The 17,817-nt window shown below is 42.2% G+C and overlaps 1 protein-coding gene across 3 annotated transcripts in view; it reads left to right on the top strand.

The window, feature by feature from the left end:
* Positions 1-17,817, top strand: part of Grid1 (glutamate ionotropic receptor delta type subunit 1) — a 760,241-nt gene that overhangs the window by 477,001 nt on the left and 265,423 nt on the right. For all 3 annotated transcript variants that reach the window (XM_085687861.2, XM_085687860.2, XM_048421321.3), the window contains exon 6: positions 11,352-11,522. In XM_085687861.2, the coding sequence (XP_085543987.2) occupies positions 11,352-11,522 (171 nt within the window). The remainder of the gene's footprint in view (positions 1-11,351; positions 11,523-17,817) is intronic.

Genomic DNA, 17,817 nt, shown 5'->3' on the forward strand with positions numbered 1-17,817 from the left:
TTATAAATATAAAGAGTGCTTTTAGGGCCTTGCTCTATGCAGGTTTGATGCCTTTGTCTTTCGGGTGAATCAGTCCACGGCTCAGAAAGGTCATAGAAAGTGGCCATCTAAGGTCGATTTTGTCAGGGTTTTACAGACCTTCTCAGAATCTATGCAGGAAAAACTACCATTTCCATAATCAGAAATGGGATCACAATGCCTTCTTGCCTAACACCGCCTAAAGTAGGAAAACCAAACATGATGTGTCTCTGCTTCAGAGTGCGGGTTCACTTTCTACTACCGTAAACTTCAAAGTGGGATAAAAACATGCAGTGGAATTAAGTGAGCATAGGGAGGGGGTATCTTAGAGGCAGATTTGCTATTTTCTTCTATTCCCCCCTGTTAGCCACTTTGCTGCAACAGTTGCATTGCTTTACACCTGGATTTTCATGATGCTATTATGTGTGTGCATGTATGTGTGTATGGGTTGGTATGTGTATCTTCACGTACACTTATTTTCTGTTTACTTAGCTATATTGTATATATCTGTGGATAATGATGCAACACAGTGAGCTTATTCTGTTCTTTTAATAGCCACATAGTAGTCCATATAAGCTCCATTGTTTCTTTGATTCTTTTTTCCTGAGGAACATATCAGAGGTCTGAATGGAAGTAAGAAAAGGTACCTGAGTCTGACGGATACTATTTTGTCTCCAGCTTATCCTGTTGGAGTTATTATCATTTTCATTCTTCTCATAGTGAATGACAAGGAGCATTTTAAAAACACTCTTAGTCTCCATATCAATTGTTCATCATCTTGTTTTTTGGAGGGAGCATAGAGGCTTCCTTTGAAAGTCCAGTACAGCCTGAGGGATTTCTCTGCAGGGAAATGCACACAGTACTCATATATGGCACCTCTTTTTTTTTTTTGAAATAAAACACTCCTGTGAAGTCAGCCATAGAACCTGGCTGAAGACACACGTTTCGCGGGAACAGAGGCAATCAGATCTCATTCTCTTCCATCGTGTGCTCTATGAGAAGGACAATTTTGCTTTCAATCAGTGAATTAAGTATGTGCCTCCTGGGAAAATGTGAGGATTGCCTTTGCTTTAGAATTCTTCTTACTTTCCTATGCTCTTAACTCTTTGAAAGTGAGGTAGAGATTTGTAGAGTTTCTTAATAATTTATTTGACTTGAAATGCATATTTTTCTAAGCTTCTAGTGTGCATTCTTGCAGAATCAGAGACCTGGGTAATTTTATTATTCATTGCATGAAGCAATTTCTTGCTCTTTCTCGTATCCATAGACGTTTTCGTGGGAGCGTGTTGCAAGGCACAAAGCAGTCTTGTTTTGCCTCCAATGACTGGCAAGAAGAGCTCAATAGCTGTGTTAGCTGGGAGCTCCAAACATCATCTCTCTGTACTTACTATAATATTCTTTTTTATCAAACTATAAACATGTTCTTCTCCTATTGAAATAGAAAGAGATTTATCGATATATTTCTTCTCTTTCTCTGTAACTTCTGTCCATAAGTGTTTTAAATTCAAAATTTTAACTACTTCTAAAGATTATCTATCTGCCCACACCTTAGTCCAGTTAATAATAGGAAAGAGAATTTATGGGTGGAACCTTCTAGACTGTAAGAGAAGATGGTAACAGATGGGGATATTTCGGGAAAAAAATATGGTCAGGTAGGACCTTACAATGTTTATCTTCTTGCATCCATGATACAGAGATGAGGTGTAAGCACACAAACGGGTTTTGATCAGGTGTGCTCTGTTTACATTCTCTTAAAATAGTGATAGTATCAATAAAGTTAGAAAAGGGAAATCAAATGCAGCAAATAGGAGTTGTAATACTAAAATGATTGCTCAGCTTTAACCAGCCACACAGCTAGTGCACATCGGAGCAGTTTGAAACACAGATGTATTCCTCAGAATAAAAAAATAGGATCACAAAGAATTTAAATCCTATATGAAATGTTTAATAGTATGTTTTTATGAAAGATTAGTCTGAATAACACTCCCAAAGGGGAAAGGGCCCCCTAGCTGAATATAGCATATTTTAAAATAGTTTTAACTAAAAACCTTAAAAATAATAACCATGAGGACAAATGTAATGTGAAAATGGAAACTCAAGTTTTTCTTTTAGTGAGTTGGTCAAACTGTAGAAGCCTTGAGCTTTTGTTCTGAGGACTACCTGGGAAATATGAAATCTGAGCTCAAGCTAAGGACCAATCAGGTATGGTGTCTAATGAAAGAGTTCCACCTACAGCTGGAAACATCTGCTCTCTATCAGAACTGGTAAGAAATGAAAGCGTAGAGCAGAAGGAAGTGCAAAGCAGCATTCCCTATTATGACTTTGGAACTGAATGAAGCAACACATTCTTAAATCATAACACCTCTGTTGTCCAGCCGAGGTTTGAGAAAAGGTTAGTTTACCGTGGTTGTACTGTAGTTGGTAACCCTCTTCTGTGTAGAGTAGAAGCAAGCAATGTAAACGCGAGTCTGAGTCAAAGAGCTCAGTATAGGTTTCCTTCCTGCTGCAGGATAAAATGCTCCAAGAGAAAGCTGCTTAGGGGAGGAAGGAGTGTGCTTAGCTCACTCTTCTGGATTACATCCCCATCAGGTGGGGAAGTCACAGAGGCAGGAGCTCAGACGGCTGGTCACGTCATAGTCACAGTCAGGAGCAGAAAGGCACTAATGCACCAATGTTGTCTTCTTACTTGGCGCTTAGCCAGTGTCCCTTATTCATTTGTCGTTCAGGCCACCCTGCCCTGGGAATGCTTGGATGCACACTGGACTTTCAGAGTCAAGACCTCTGTAGATGTGTCCACAGACCAGCTTGATCTGGATAATTCCTCAGTGGATGGAGACTTTTGAGGTGATTCTAGATGATGACAAGTTGATGTTTAAAATTAATGATTCCAAACTCCTAAAGACATTTTATGGAAAATTATATCTATGTGGAGAGAAGTCAGGAGGCAGTAAAGAAGAAGTTTGTATGATGAGATCTAGGAAATATTATTTAACATAAAATAAGTATGTTTCAAAAATAGAGACTGTATTATATGAACAAAAATCAAATGACTCAAAGAAAACCAAATTCAAAAATGAATGGACTGGTCACCAAATGTACTGACTAGAAGTTGGAAACCTAAGTGTCAAGTTGTTCAAAGAGAAATAATTGGTGCAGGTATAACTCATGAAGAGGTTTTCTAAAGTATAGTCCATAAATGAAATAGTGATGGAGACGTAAGGAAAACAGAATAGCAATATTTAATGTACTTTTGAGAAAAGAACGGGCGTTAGAATCTTAAAGTAGAAAATGAAATCATGGCTGATTACTCTTAAAGAGCACCGAAGGAAATCCAGTGTGATCCAGGATCAAGAACTGATAAATAAAAAGTTCATACAGAAGCACATCATACAATGACAGCATAGGACATCAAAGAGAAAGGACAGCCTAGGCTCTATTCAGAGAGCACAGACCATTTGCAAATGACGTTAGTATCTGGACATGGTTAGCAGATGTCTCACTTGGAGAATTGTCGACAATGGTGTTTCTCTGGCAGAAATAAATATATTCTAAAGAGACACTTTAGCTATCAGACTACTAAAAGAAAGGGTCCCCAAAAATAGTAATTTCCCTTGGAATCTTATTATAGGAGGAGAAAAAGCTGAGTCAGACTGAGTGGAAATCCTTCTCTTGGAAGAGCATTATAGCCTCTGGCAATAATAAGTCTAAGGTAGGTAGGGCCATGCTCTTACCAGGACTACTTAGATGTGCGTATTCCTAGTCCTTTATTTGCACTTTGACCTCATTCAAGGACCCAGAAGGCAGACTAAAGGTACTTACCAGACTTCTTTGTACCTCTTCAGTGTGACCATATTGAATAAATCCTCCTCTTTGCTATTAACTTGGCTAGTCTGATCAGCTTATTGAGGATGGGTATCCATATCTGCCTCTTGGGCAAACTGGCATCCCAAGCTTGGTAACAGTGGCCATACTTGCAGTTTCAAATGGGTGTTTATAAAAGCACACAACAAACAGTAGACAGAAACAGCAGACAGAGAACAAACGGTCATTGAATTTGCTGCTTACAACACACAGCACAAACAACTAGAGGGATCCTACTGGGAGAGGAAGCAAGGTAGCACCCTTAAACCAGATGCTTAGGAAACCAAGTCGAAGTCCCCAGCAAAGCCCAGGAAACCTTGGTGTGCTGGGTTCTTGTTTAGAGGTTTCTAGGCACTGCCGAGCACTCCCTACATGGATGAACTGGCTTCCTGTTCTCACCACAGGCTTCTTTATACCGTAGGATAAACAACAGTAACCTCTGTTGGAAAAGGTTTCTTTTCCAGCTGCTCTCAAAGGTACAATGTCTTAATCTCCCATATCTGTTTGCTGTTTTTCTTTCTTTCTGTCCCAGAGAATTTTGGACACTTGAATTCAACATTCTGGAGTCTGGGACAATATAGCCCTCTTTGCTCCAAGTCTACTGTCAACAGGTTTAGACGGTGCATGGCAGTTTACCAACATAATGTTTGTCACAGTCGAATGATGACCTCCAGAGAGATTCCAGACCAACCCTGAAACCCCTGAATGTTTCTTAGCATAAAGCCTTTTATAAATGCCATGAAATTAATGATCTTGAAGTGAGGACTTTGGATTATTCAGATGGTTTCTAAATGCCGTTCTTACCTTGCATCTTTATGGGAGGCAGTCAAGGGAAATTTGACTGTACAAAAGAGAAACTGTGATGGTTAATCTTAATGACCAGCTGGCTGGGATTTAGAATCTCTTAAGGGTTGCATTTCTCAGTGTATCTGTAAGGACATTTAGTGAAGTTTAACTGAAGAAGGACAAAGGGCCCATGCTGAATGTGGGCAGCACTATCCTGTGGACTGGCCTTCTAGAGTGACTAAAAAGACAAAGTAAATGGACAGCATTTTTATTTGTTGCTCGGCTTCCTGACTAGGAGAAGTCTGACCTCATGCTTGGTGGACTTTTTAGAAATTAAGGAAGAACTTAGAAGAGTTTGGAGCTATAGGCTAGAGAAACCCCAGAATGCTGAATGTAAAACGGCATTCATTGGACTATTCTGCTAGAAGGATGGAAGTCCAGGATGGCGAGAGAAATCAGATAATGGTGACCCAGCTAATGAGACTTTAGAGTAGAGAAAGGACTCTCCTAGGAAGACTTGAGACTATTAATGTTACATTATGGCAAAGAACCACAAGATGTTATATAATAAAGAACCATAAAGAACCACAGATATTAGAGACACTGTGTTATTTTCCTTGTTGGATTTGGTCTTGCTTTGGCCTGATCTTTATTTGCTAAGCTCCCATTCTGAATGGGAATATTTGCTGTCTGTCACTGTAAACTGGAAATGTGTAACTTGTGTTTTGATTTTATAGTTTGTTCTAGGCCTCAGAAAGGGCTTTGGGTTTTGGACTTTAGAATACTGTTGATACTGTTAGTTGGATTTATCATCAACAATTTACACGAAAGGGCATTTACAATGATGTACCTTGGACAAAGGAGAAAGATGTTAAATGTAGGGCCTGAATCTAGAAAAGAATGTATAACCGATTCATACACATGTTCCAATTACACAGATCTTATATAAGTACTTTTATAAAACAATGGGGATATTGTGTACTGAAAGATCATAAAGAAAAGCAGAATTAAATGCTGGACATTGTTGGCACTTTGCTGGTCTTATGGCAATTGGGGATAAGCACCAAAGAAGAAAGGTAAGTACTGAACAATTTTATACCTAAATATGTTTATTAAAATAGGTGAGAAAAATAATAAAAATTAATATAAAAAATCTAATTTTCTAAAACATAAATAATTGGAAATAGTAAAAAATAATTACAAGTTTGGAAAAATGGTAACAAAGAGCAAAATTTATAAAGCAAATAATAGGATAGAAATAAATCCAAATATGTAAAGAACATAATCAGTATAAATGATTATAATTTCTACTTACATCTCAGGTACAGGTATAAATATTTCTAGTATATTTTATTTACAGGCATTCCAACTCAAATGTTGCAAGGAGAAAGGCTGTTTGGTCATTCTTGGCTGATCATCCCTGAAATAACCACACAGAAACTGTATTAATTAAATCACTGCTTAACCCATTAGCTCTAACTTCTTATTGGCTAACTCTTATATTAATTTAACCCATTTCTATTAATCTCTACATTGCTACATGGCAGTGGCTTACCAGCAAAGTTTCAGCATGTCTGACTCTGGTGGTTCCATAGCATCTCCCTCTCCGCCTTCCTTAGTTCTGCCCTATCAACAGGCCAAGAAAGTTTCTTTATTCATGGTAATCACAGCATACAGAGGGGCCTCCCACATTACTCAAACATGAGCAGAAAAAAATAAAAGGAAAGCAAGGATATGAAAAATGTGGATAATAACCTTTCTACAAATAGTATAGCTATAGTAACCACAGACACAGGAAAGTATAAGGCAAGATGCATTCTTAGATATCAAGAGGATATTTAAATACTAATAAAACCACTAGCTCAACAGGGAGCTAGACTTATAAACTTGTATGTAACTAATAACAAGTCTTTATAATATGTCAGGAAAACACAGACAGAATTCAAGAGTAAACAAAGTCCTGATCTAATGGACCTGCTAACAGATATTTGACACCAGCAACTGTATAGCAATGCCATCTAAAGCAGGTATGCACAGTGCCCACAGAGCAAGGCTGTCTAGGCCTAAGCTTAGAAGGGTTTAAAGCCTGACCCAAACATCCCTGTCTTTAGAGAAGATGTTTATAGCACATGACAAGCCTTATTTAGAATAAATTTAAAAACAAGAGAACCATAAATCACTATGCAAAAAATTTGCCCAATGGAAATTTAACAACCCACAAATACAGGAAAGGAGACATAAATGATTCAGAAATGCATGAGAGATACTGAACCATATTAAGAATTAAGATAGCAAAAACAAACCGCAACATTATTCCAATCCATACTCATGGGACTGGCATATCTTAGAAAGTTATATAATATATAAAATGTGGGTAAGTAGGCAAGACTAATGCTCCTTTGCCATACATGATTATAAATTGGCACAACTCCATTAGGAATTTGACACTTCCTAATAAATTTGAGCATGTTCCTATTCTTTTTCAAAAAGTTATATTTATTTTCTTTGTTTGAATTTTTGTCTGCATGTAATGAATGTCCATATACCCATAGCACTAGGTGCCTAGGGAGACCAGAAGTGGATTTAGATTTCCTAGAGCTGAAGTTACACACAGTGAGTCACCATGTGGGTGCTGGGAATTTGAACCTGGCTTCTCTGGAAGAGCAGACAGTGGTCTTAACTTCTAAGACATCTCTCCAGCCTCCTTCTTAGTCTCTTATCAGGATTCTACAATCCTAGGTATAGGATATATACTAGAGAAATTCTTGCATAAGTACATAGGAAATTGTTCATAGAAGCCAAAAAATGAAGCATCCTAAACATTATCAACAATAGAAGAATAAATGATGACTTTGTCATATAGTATTGTCACTCACACCTTTGAAAAATTAAATCAGAGCCACTCCCATCACCATGGATAACCTCAGAACTCTAATGTTTGGCTAGTTGTTTCATTTTTAAACAATTATTTATTTCCACTTCTTGTGTGTTTTGCCTACGTATATGTATGTGCACCATGCGCTTGCAGTACCTTCAGGTCCAGACAAGGGTATTGGAGTCACCAGATCTGGAGTTACAGATGGTTACAAGTCTCCACAAAGGTTCTGACTTCTAAGCACTGAGCCATCTCTCCATCCCATGAGCAAGCGGGTGACTATTGGGGTATTATTTAGAGTGCTCGTAGAGAGCCCAGAGTGTTTGCTCCTTGAGGTTTATTAGGACTGATTTCCTGTACAGTTACCAAGGTCCCAGATGACTCTAATGTACAGCAGCATATGAAAAACATGATGTTAAAACATGATCAAGGGGCTGGAAAGATGGCTCAGAGGTTAAGAGCACTGACTGCTCTTCCTGAGGTCCCGAGTTCAATTCCCAGCAGCCACACCTTATGACAACCATCTGTAATGAGATCTGGTGCTCTCTTCTAGTGAGTAGGCATATATGCAGACAGAACACTGTATGTATGATAAATAAAAATCTTAAAATAAAACAGGATCAAGAAGGATCCATATTGTGCAATATATACAACCCTAAACTACGTAGAATCTGGGCTCTTAAATGACAAAGACTGCTTGTGGCTGGACGGGAGAAGTGGGCATGGGAAACCATCCAGCTAAGATGTGGGCATCATTTTACTTCTTTGCTTGATCGAAGATACAGTGAATTCATTTTATTGTTCATATTTAATGTACAAAATGATTAGGCATATCTCACAGTGAAAATTATAATTTAGAATGTAAAAAATTCAAGCCTCTTTTGATCCTTTGAACTCCTGCGAGCATCATATGATATATTGTATTTTTTCTTTCCCCTCTACTAGTTTATTCCACAGTGCTGCTTGCACATTGCCCTGTTGCCTCCCTTTATCAGCAGCACTATAATGCATGCTTCACTGGGACAAGGGGAAGTTTGCCCTTCCAGCTACCCATTTACATTGGCTGCTTATATTTTCCTCTGTAAAAGAAGTCTACAGTTTAGGGTCTCTTACACTGGGACATTCGCATACATTCTGCTAACATCAGGGCTAGCAGGACAGGAGTAGATCCTGGCATGCAGCTGCTAGAATGGACTGCTCATCTATATTCAGAATTAGGGCAAGGGCAGGATTCAACCTTTTTAGCTGTCTGTAAATAACTGAGTGGACTCCCAGGTCTTCCTTGCAGTTATCTCTGGATTGAACAAGAAGGATAGTCTAGAAGCACAGGGAGTGGGATAGGAGTCACAGGACCATGCTGTGACCCATGACCAGTGGACAGAACTGGGTGAGGGATTACAGGAAAGTATACAAGGTTCCAGCCAATCCCCACTGCCAGGTAGGCATATGGAAGCTATTAGGTTGCCATAAGGCTGTGCCAAGTCTTTATGAGGTCCTGGGCGGGCATAATAGAAGAAAAAGTGTTGGCAAATCAGGGCCGATGGGGGCAAACACTGAGTACCCACCACAGGCCATATCACAGTATGACTTAGCTACTCACTATAGGTGAAGCAGCCAGTTGGCCTCGAAAGTACTGGGCCACCATGTAGGTCAAATCCATAAAAAATACCCGAAATGTGCCTAGAGTGTGGTGGTGAGAACTGAGTATTTCTGCTTGTCCTCCTGGTGGTGGGAGGAGCAGGAGAGGCTTAGTAAAAGGATTTCTATAAGATGGCTGTCACCTCTACAGTGGCATTTTTCCATCAAGAATATGTGGGAAAAATAAATGGCATGGGACACATTTTTTTTTTTGATTTTCAGCTGTGTTATCTCTAACACCTTTATACACAATTCCACTTTTGTGTTTCATGACATCTGTGTTCCTCATTTACTCCCTTCTGCTGACTTGTTTATTTGTTTGTAGAAAACACTCTAGGTCAGGCTGGCCCATAACTGACTAGGTAGCCCAGGATGGCCTTGAACTTGCAGCAACTCTTCTCCCTCAAGCGCCCTAATGCTGGGATGGTAAGCATGGGCCCCTGTGCCTGGCTGACATCGTGCATTTTCTAGATAAGAAATTCCCTCCCCACGCCCTCTCCGCTTCTAGTGTAGGCAAAGTGAACGGCCTACTTGTTCCTCTTTCTGACATCCCTCATCCCCTTGAGATTAGGCTGTGATTTCTCTCATCCTCTAGCCTGTGCTCTCAGAAGGACCTTGGTCCCAGGGCTGCTAGAACAGAACCGAGTGCACATGTCCAGCTCTGCCCACTTCGAAGCTCTCTGTGTCCAGGGACTGTCCCTTCTGACCGATTTCTTCACTTCTGATTACCTCTTGGTCCCAATCCATCATGAATATAAATTTCTGTGGCATGGGTCTAGATCCACGCTAAACAGCATTTTTGACTTTTTTGAGATCAGCTAGCTCAGTACACTTAGGAACCAACACTAAGAGAAGATGGGTCTTTGTGCTTTGTTCTTCCCAATCTAGCAAGTGCTGTCAACTGGCAGGGCTTCACAGACACACAGTGGCAAACCCAAGACAAACCCTAAATGCTTGATTTAGCACCTTAGCCCTTAAAATGTTATGCTCTCATTTAAATGATTTTGAAATCCCAACCACTAATTTCCTGCCTGGCTGGCTCCATTTGTCCTGTCACAGGCTCTCAAAACTAGAATGGCTCATCTGTAAGAGGAAGATTTAAAGATTATTTTAAAATACAACTAATTTTAGTTAAAATGTTGACTTGGAGCCAAGCTTTGATGTAGTAATTTCTCAGAGACAGTGAGCCTGGGATGGCCTTAGTCTGCCTGCCCCACTTCTGGAACACTGGGTGAATATTGGTTTCTATGTCTTTGTTTGTAGTTCAGTTGTAGGCCCAGCTGTGTGTGGAGCCTCGCCCTCTCCTCTCTGCCTCCACCTCCTCCGTTTGTTCCTCTCCAATCCCTGCTCCAGAAAACAATCAGAAATTTTCAAAAAGGCCATTCTGATTATAGCATATTTGTCCCTAAATTTTTTCAAGCTCATTGCTACGCATGGAAAATGCCTGCTTTCTATGTTGCTGTTGTTGTTTGTTTGAAGTGGAATGGATGGACCCTGAATTTCCATCTGCCTTTCCCCCATTGATGCCCCTACATGTAACCAAGTCTATCTAATTGCTGTAGCCTTTGTAGCACCAAGTTCCCAGCTGCAGTTTGCCCTCAACACAAGCGCACACTCACACACATGCATGCATACATGCACATGTGCACAGATACAGACAGACAAACACCCACGTACACTTTCTTTACTTATGTTCATTCTTAGGCTCAGTTTAAGGCTGATTTCTTGTAGAAGCCTCCTTTGGAGTGATCTGCCTAGAAGCAGCTCCCTTTTCAATTCCTAAACTTGAGGATGAAATGTCATAATAATTGGATCCCCCTCATAGAATTTCTAGGGTTGCCTTTTGAGTATGGCATTAATAAATGCATGTAAAACACCTGGTGTGCCAAGATCTAGCAGAATCAGTATGCTCCACAGTAAAGGATTATATTTGACCTCTACTATACCTTGGTGACACTACAGACCAGATCTCTCTCAGGGGGAATGTTGAATAATGCTGTTTGGACCTAAAGGATGGTAAGTATTTTATGTAAGGAATCAGCTAATGAATTGTAGAGCCTGGACCTAATCCTTTGATGTCTTCAGCATTAACTGTTTGGGCTTTTGGCCTGGATGCCTCCTAGTGACTTTTTTTTTCATGAGGATATAAGCATGGATCTGGTTATTTCTTCAGGAAATCAGTGACCCCGAGATCCTGGATCTGGTCCACAGTGCCCTTGGCAGGATGACCGTGGTCCGGCAAATCTTCCCATCTGCGAAAGACAACCAGAAATGCATGAGGAACAATCATCGCATCTCTTCCCTGCTCTGTGATCCACAGGAAGGCTACCTCCAAATGCTGCAGGTCAGTGCACCTTGTCTCCTCCATGCTGAAATAGGAGACATGCTGGGCCTGCTTGGCTCTAGCTCAACACAGTTACCACCCACTTTAATGACCAAAATGCTGTAATTGGCTGAAATGGAAACCAGTCAACTGGACATTGTCTCATAGTAGCATTAGTGGTAATTAATCCTGGTACCAGGATTAATACACGTCAACATTTGGGATATGATGCACAAGAATACTTGATGATCTTTAATGAGGGCCACATGACCAAAGGAAAGGTCTCCTGTTGGGTTTGCGGAAACTGCTTACAACTTTGCCCACAGGGCATGCTCACTATTCAGCATCTGAAATCAGTCGCGCCTTCTTTCCTCAGCCAGGAGTAAAGACAGAAATCAGGAGTTCAGATCAGTGCTGGCTGTGTCTGCCCATGAGGACCAGCCTTGCTTAGGATCTTTTGGTGTCACCACATCAGAGGACCTTTGTAATGGAGAGGGGACCATGGGAATCTTGGGTGGGCTCTAGAAATATTTTATTAGTGAAAACCTAGAATCCAACTCTATAATCTTATGTTGTCAGAAGGAGTAGAAAAACATCTCGTAGATGTTATATGTGAGAAACTAGTTTTCAATGGGCAGGAAACACAGGTGACGTTGGTTACAGTTGGAGCACTTCTCCTCCCTTGGTGTCCACTGTGCCAGAGAGCACATTGGCTAAATTGGCATGATAGAATAGCTAATATTTTTTGAGGTGGTGAAGATTTGCTTAAGAGACTGGAGCATTGGTCCTCGACAGAGCCATGAACTAGAGACTTTGAGTTGTGGGCTAGAAAGGCCTACGGTATAATTTTGTTTTGCCTTCTTTTTCCTGGGGAATGGAAGAGGTAGGTGACAAAGATCAAGTGAGCCTCTCTCACTGGAACCACATCTGCCTCATTCTCCCTCTCCATGTGGATATGTGCATAGTTGGACAAGGGCCCGGGCTGTATGAGTGTCCCCACTCGGTTGGGGAAAGGGGAATATTTTTGCTGGCTGGACCTAAGTTCATGGCTCTCTTCCCTTCATAATCTCCCAGGTTCCCACTCCCTTGATGTGCTTTATTCTTCTCCAGCCTCGGTCATCCTTGTCCCTTTCCTACCTCCTATCCCTCTACCTATTTTCCAGTTTTCATTAAGTGAACTACTTCAGTTTTCCCCCAAAGGAGGGTCCCTTTTAGTTGTACAGACAGGGGCAGTACAGGATGTGTCAGAGGAAAGAGGTCTACACTTGTCAAAGTTCACAGTGGCTCTTCTTGCTAGGGGTTGGTACCTGTAAGGAGTTCAGACCTGCTAGGTACAAAGGGCCTGCTCTCTGGAAGCGAGAAAGGGGGTCTTGAGGGATGAGGGGAAGTTCAGTTGATGGCATACTAAAATGGTGATTACCTACACTTGTAACAAAGGCTCTGAGCCGCACACTTCAGGGCCCCTCCCTGTCCCCATTCTTTCTGAGACATAGGTACCACATAAGGAGGAAAAAAAAGAACAAAGCCATAGAGACCTATTTATGGCAGTTGTGCCACCAACACCACCATTACTGTTTAGTCAATTAGTATTCATTTGTTATTCTGTGCCTGTTTCTTGCGTTGTCAATCCAAGACATGAAAATCTGCTACCGTAGAGAATCATTATCAAAAGTAAATGAGAGAACTTGTGGAAATTGTGTAGAACAGGACTGAGCTGTTAGGAAAGCCATCAGTATGGGAGAGGTGGCCAGTATAATAGAAGTGTCCGCAGAAAGGCAGAAGATGCTCACATACCTGTATTGGGGCAGCTGAAAACAGCACCTTGTATAGGAGAGCAGTTCCATCCCCTCCAGCCCTGGATCAGAAGCTTTGTGCTTCTCACTGCCCACATCCCTCATTCAGCTGCCTTGTCTGAAGAAGACAGAGCATGTTTTAAATCCATTTAGCTCTCCATGAAAGACCCTGAAGACCATCAATAAGAATATATGGAATGACTCTGCTAATAACCTGGGACTCAAGACCCAAGTTAAATGGTCTTTAGAAGCCTCTTTATATAGAGATAAGTAAAGCACTTTATTAAAGAAGGATCCCTCTCTCTCTCTCCGTCTGTTGTATCTACATTCTTCTGCAGGGCTATGATGGGAGGGGAGTGCAGATTTATTTACTTCTCTGTCCAACACTTGGGAAGCTTGTAGATTCATCTCATTTACAAGCCATTCCCTTCAAGTTTTCTCAGAAACTATTACCACTTCTTTCCTTCCTAATGACAGTGTAGAAGGCAAACTAATTTCTACTAGCCTCTAGCTGTGAGATTTATCGCAAGGACTCTAACATGCTTAGAACAACCAACTAAAGAAAAAAACTGCTGTCATGGATTATTAACTTTGTCTTGATGAAATTAATGAAAATCCCCCTGGAAATGGAGCTCCTATGTCCGTTTTAGTTCCTTCCCGAGATGGCTGCCCTTGGGCCGATGATCCTAGCTTAGAAGAACCCAAGGATTGTAAAAGCATAGGGGTCATCCATCTCCAGGTTTCTCTAGTGAAGTGAACTGGTCTCAGAGACTCTGTCTTCCTCTCTTAGCCTTGTGGTCAGGGATTTCTGTTTTGAAAATCCAACCAAGTACTATTGTAGCAAATCCATTTGGTTGCTATTTAGTACAGAGAAAGTCCCTTGGAAGAAAAAACCTAAGTAAGTGGCTTCCAGCGACTTCAAAAGGCGTTGCACTTGCCGGTGTGCTCTTGTTTATTCTTCCCTACAAAACACTGTCTGACTTGGGTGTTTCTCGTTTTTGTTTTCTTGACAAGTTAGTTTAGGGCTTGGCTGACTCAGCCAGTAATAAAAGTGATAACCAGTCCCTCAGAACCCTGAGAATTTGCTAAGATTTCCCAGGCAGCCTTGCTCAGGGAAGACTTGCTATTGTGCTCTGTCATTAGAACTGCCTCTCCCGGTGATATCAGCTTGTAATTGAACGAGCAGAAGCATTAACCCATTGGCACCCCATGCATTCAAATGTGTTTCCAGAGTGTGGTGGGTTATTATGAACTGCCTGTCTGGTCATGAGGCAGTCTGATCTAAGCTGTGGGGGCCAATATGGTATCGTCATAAAATGTCCTCTCCGATTGGAATTTTTACATCTCTGTGTACTTAAAAGTTGTTGGATGGCCTGGTAGCATCACCCCTCGCTCTGGCATTCAGCTTGCTAAAGTATATCACAGACCCACTAGTCCCCATTTCCTAGAAGCTTCCGTTCTTTCTCCTGGTCATAGGTCTCTGTCAATCTGGTAAGAGGAGCTTTTCCTCTGACACACTCCCCCCAGGCTTCCATCCCAGCTACCTAAGAGTTCATGTCACTTCCAGTGCCTTACTTGATGGTAAAGACTCCAGTTGGCAACCGGACAAGGGCAGTGCGGAAGGCTTTGTGAATCATGCACATAGGTAGTCTCTGCGGGTGCAGCTGCTTACTGCTCTGGCTGCAGGTGTCCACATGTGTGTCTGGAGCTGAGAGAGGCTTGTGTGGAGACAGATGCTCCTTCTTCTTCTCCCTTCTGATTCAGTGGTGTACAGTGCCTCCTCCCACCCCGACCCTAGGCCACCATCTGCTCCATCCCCTGACCTGGCCGCAATGCTCTCTCAAGACAGGTGGGCTAGCAGCAGTTTGGCACAGAGGTCTTGCCTGGGGATAGATTGTTCATGCTGGGGCATCTGGATGTCAGATGGCCCTCCCAGCTGGACCCTCTGTCCACTGCTTTTCTGACATTGCTGGTCCGCCGGAGTCCGTCTGCAGATTTGGTCAGAGGTCAGTGCCTGCCGTCTATCTCTGTGATGTCTCTACGAACAGCCCACTTTGCTTGATTAATGGTAGGGGAAAGAGACCACTGGACTCTTCGGGAGCCTGGAGGAAATGTGGCCATGCTTAATGAAAATCTTGCCTTTCCTGCGCTCTGGCTTGTGAGGATAATGGGCCGGCGAGAGATTTCTGCTGGCTTGTGTGACTCTGACCTTGGCCTGCCATTCATCTTCCTCTTCCTTCAGGAATGATTCTCACCCTGATAATGCAATACACAACCATCTCCGGGTTGCTAGAGCATGACGGGGACACAGCTGGAGTACCCTAATAAGTCTTGCCTAGAATCTCAGCGTTACTAAGAAGACAAGCACCAAGAGCCAGGAGGCAGACAGTCTGGCTGCACGGTGTGGCACACACATTATCCTGACCTGTTCGAGCCCCTCCTTTCCCAACCAGTGGAGGTGGCAAAGGACTCAGCCTGCTGGCATCCACATGGGCTTACATTGCAAGGCCTGCCTGGGGATATCAGCAAATTTTAGGACAGACCCTATGTGGCATGGCCTCAGGTCCCAATCCTTTCAGTAGAAAGTAAACAGGCCACCTACACCCTCCCTTGTTGGTGCCTGGGTGGGAAATATGTCCTTTCCTGGTTCCATTAGTGTGAGACATCCATACCTGGACAAGCTGCTTATTGTGATCTGAATGATGTGTTCTCTTAAAATTCCAATATTGAAACCCAGTTCCCAAGGGATTTGGTTGTAGGGCCATCGGAAGGCGATTTGGTTGTCAGAGTGGAGCCCTCACAAGCAGGCTGGAGTGCTCCACAAGTGTGACTGGGCCGGGACATAAGAAGGAGGTATCCTAATGGCCGGAACTAGATTCTCGGGAGACACTGACTGCGACAGTATCTCAGTGTGGGATTTCCACTCCCTGCAAGTGTGGTGGCTCTGTGCTATTCTGTTAGAGCAGTGTGAACAACTTGGAGGCCAAGCTAGTGTCACCACTCGCTGAGCAGAGTGGCTTTGCCATTGCTTTACTGTCAGTCCTTCTCAGAAGTAGTCCTGATTTCCAAACACTGTTCCTTCTCCCCCTGTACTCTATTCTCTCTCCTTCAAGCCGGGCCCCTTATCTTTCCTCTATTTTTTCCTCTGGGTCTTGACTATTTAAGTAAATTCTTATTTTTTCATGAAGATCAATTTAACAATCTTTCTAGTGGCCTTTGTTCCTGCTGACACAGGTATGTTCCCAAATTAAACCTAGCTACTAATGTATTGGGAATTCTGTGCTAATGCCTAAGAAAAAATAGCATCGATTTTTCTTTCATCTTTGGGCCTTAGTTAACTTCATGTAATTGGTCTCTAATTCTCCAGTGGTCAAGCAGGTCCTCTTGGGTTTTTCAAAAGTTATGGACCCCATAGAGATCATGGCTGAGTTCTTTTATCTGCTTCCTAGATATGTCTCCGACATTTTTGGTTTCCTTTCTCAGAGTCAAGTTTCAGAACAGATATAGGAAATCAGAAATTTGTATCTTCCGTCATATCTCATGTAAACCCTGCCTTGGGGTGTGACAGGCAATGGGGGTGGGGTGGAGGCTACCCATTTGGAGCTCTGGTACCTTTCTCGGTACAACCTCTATCCGCCATGTCTCATCGCTAAGAAGAGACATTCTCTGTGAAAATGACTTCGCAGCTCCTTTATTTCTTAGAATAGTTTTAGAATGATCTATTGGATTTTCATTAACCCAGAGAATCTACCGAAGCAGCTGTGTGGAAAGCTGAAGTCAGACATTTCTCAAGCATCCTCACGCTCTGTTCTCCCAAACACTTTAACATTGGGAATCTTGTTTATATTTTTATTGGAGAGAATGTCATATACAATGGGTCGTAGGAGAATCATGGCTGACATATGGGGTGAAATTGGAGGGGGACCCACCAGGGCATGAACCTTGGAGATGCCTTGTGATAGGATGTTTGTAAAGGATCAGTTATGCAGAGTGTAGCAAGAAGGCCTGGGGCTGAGAGACAAGGGGACAAATAGCTACCATCTTCTGAGGAAGAAATGAAGGGACATGAACCATACTATGACAGTGGACAGTATATGTGACTATTTTAAACAGGTACTCAAAATTATATCCCCTGGTCTGAGGCTGGACAAGGCTCTGTGTGGCAGAGTGTAGGACATGGTGATTCCTACAGGTACTGGGTTGCTGCTGACCCTTGTTTTCTCAGCTTCCCAATACCTGTGGCATTTGTGTTGAAGTGTCTCTGTGATGAAGGGTCTCATATCTGAGCCCTTAATGAAGTGCTATGATGCTTCCCTTTTGGAAACCTGCACAAAGCAGTCTATAGCCCTCCATAGAGTCCTCTATCTCCATCTGTATGCTCTGAGCCTTCTCTTACTAGTCCATCCGTGAAACACCAGTGACAGAGAATTGGTCTTTGCCTCACAGAATGGCTTAGGGCATTCATCCCTGAGAAGCCTGACTGAGGCATTGGCACCACGACAGATTGGCAGGTCCAGGTGAGC

Source organism: Myodes glareolus, chromosome 5 (assembly GCF_982192425.1).
Source record: "Myodes glareolus chromosome 5, mMyoGla1.1, whole genome shotgun sequence".
NCBI lineage: Eukaryota > Metazoa > Chordata > Mammalia > Rodentia > Cricetidae > Myodes > Myodes glareolus.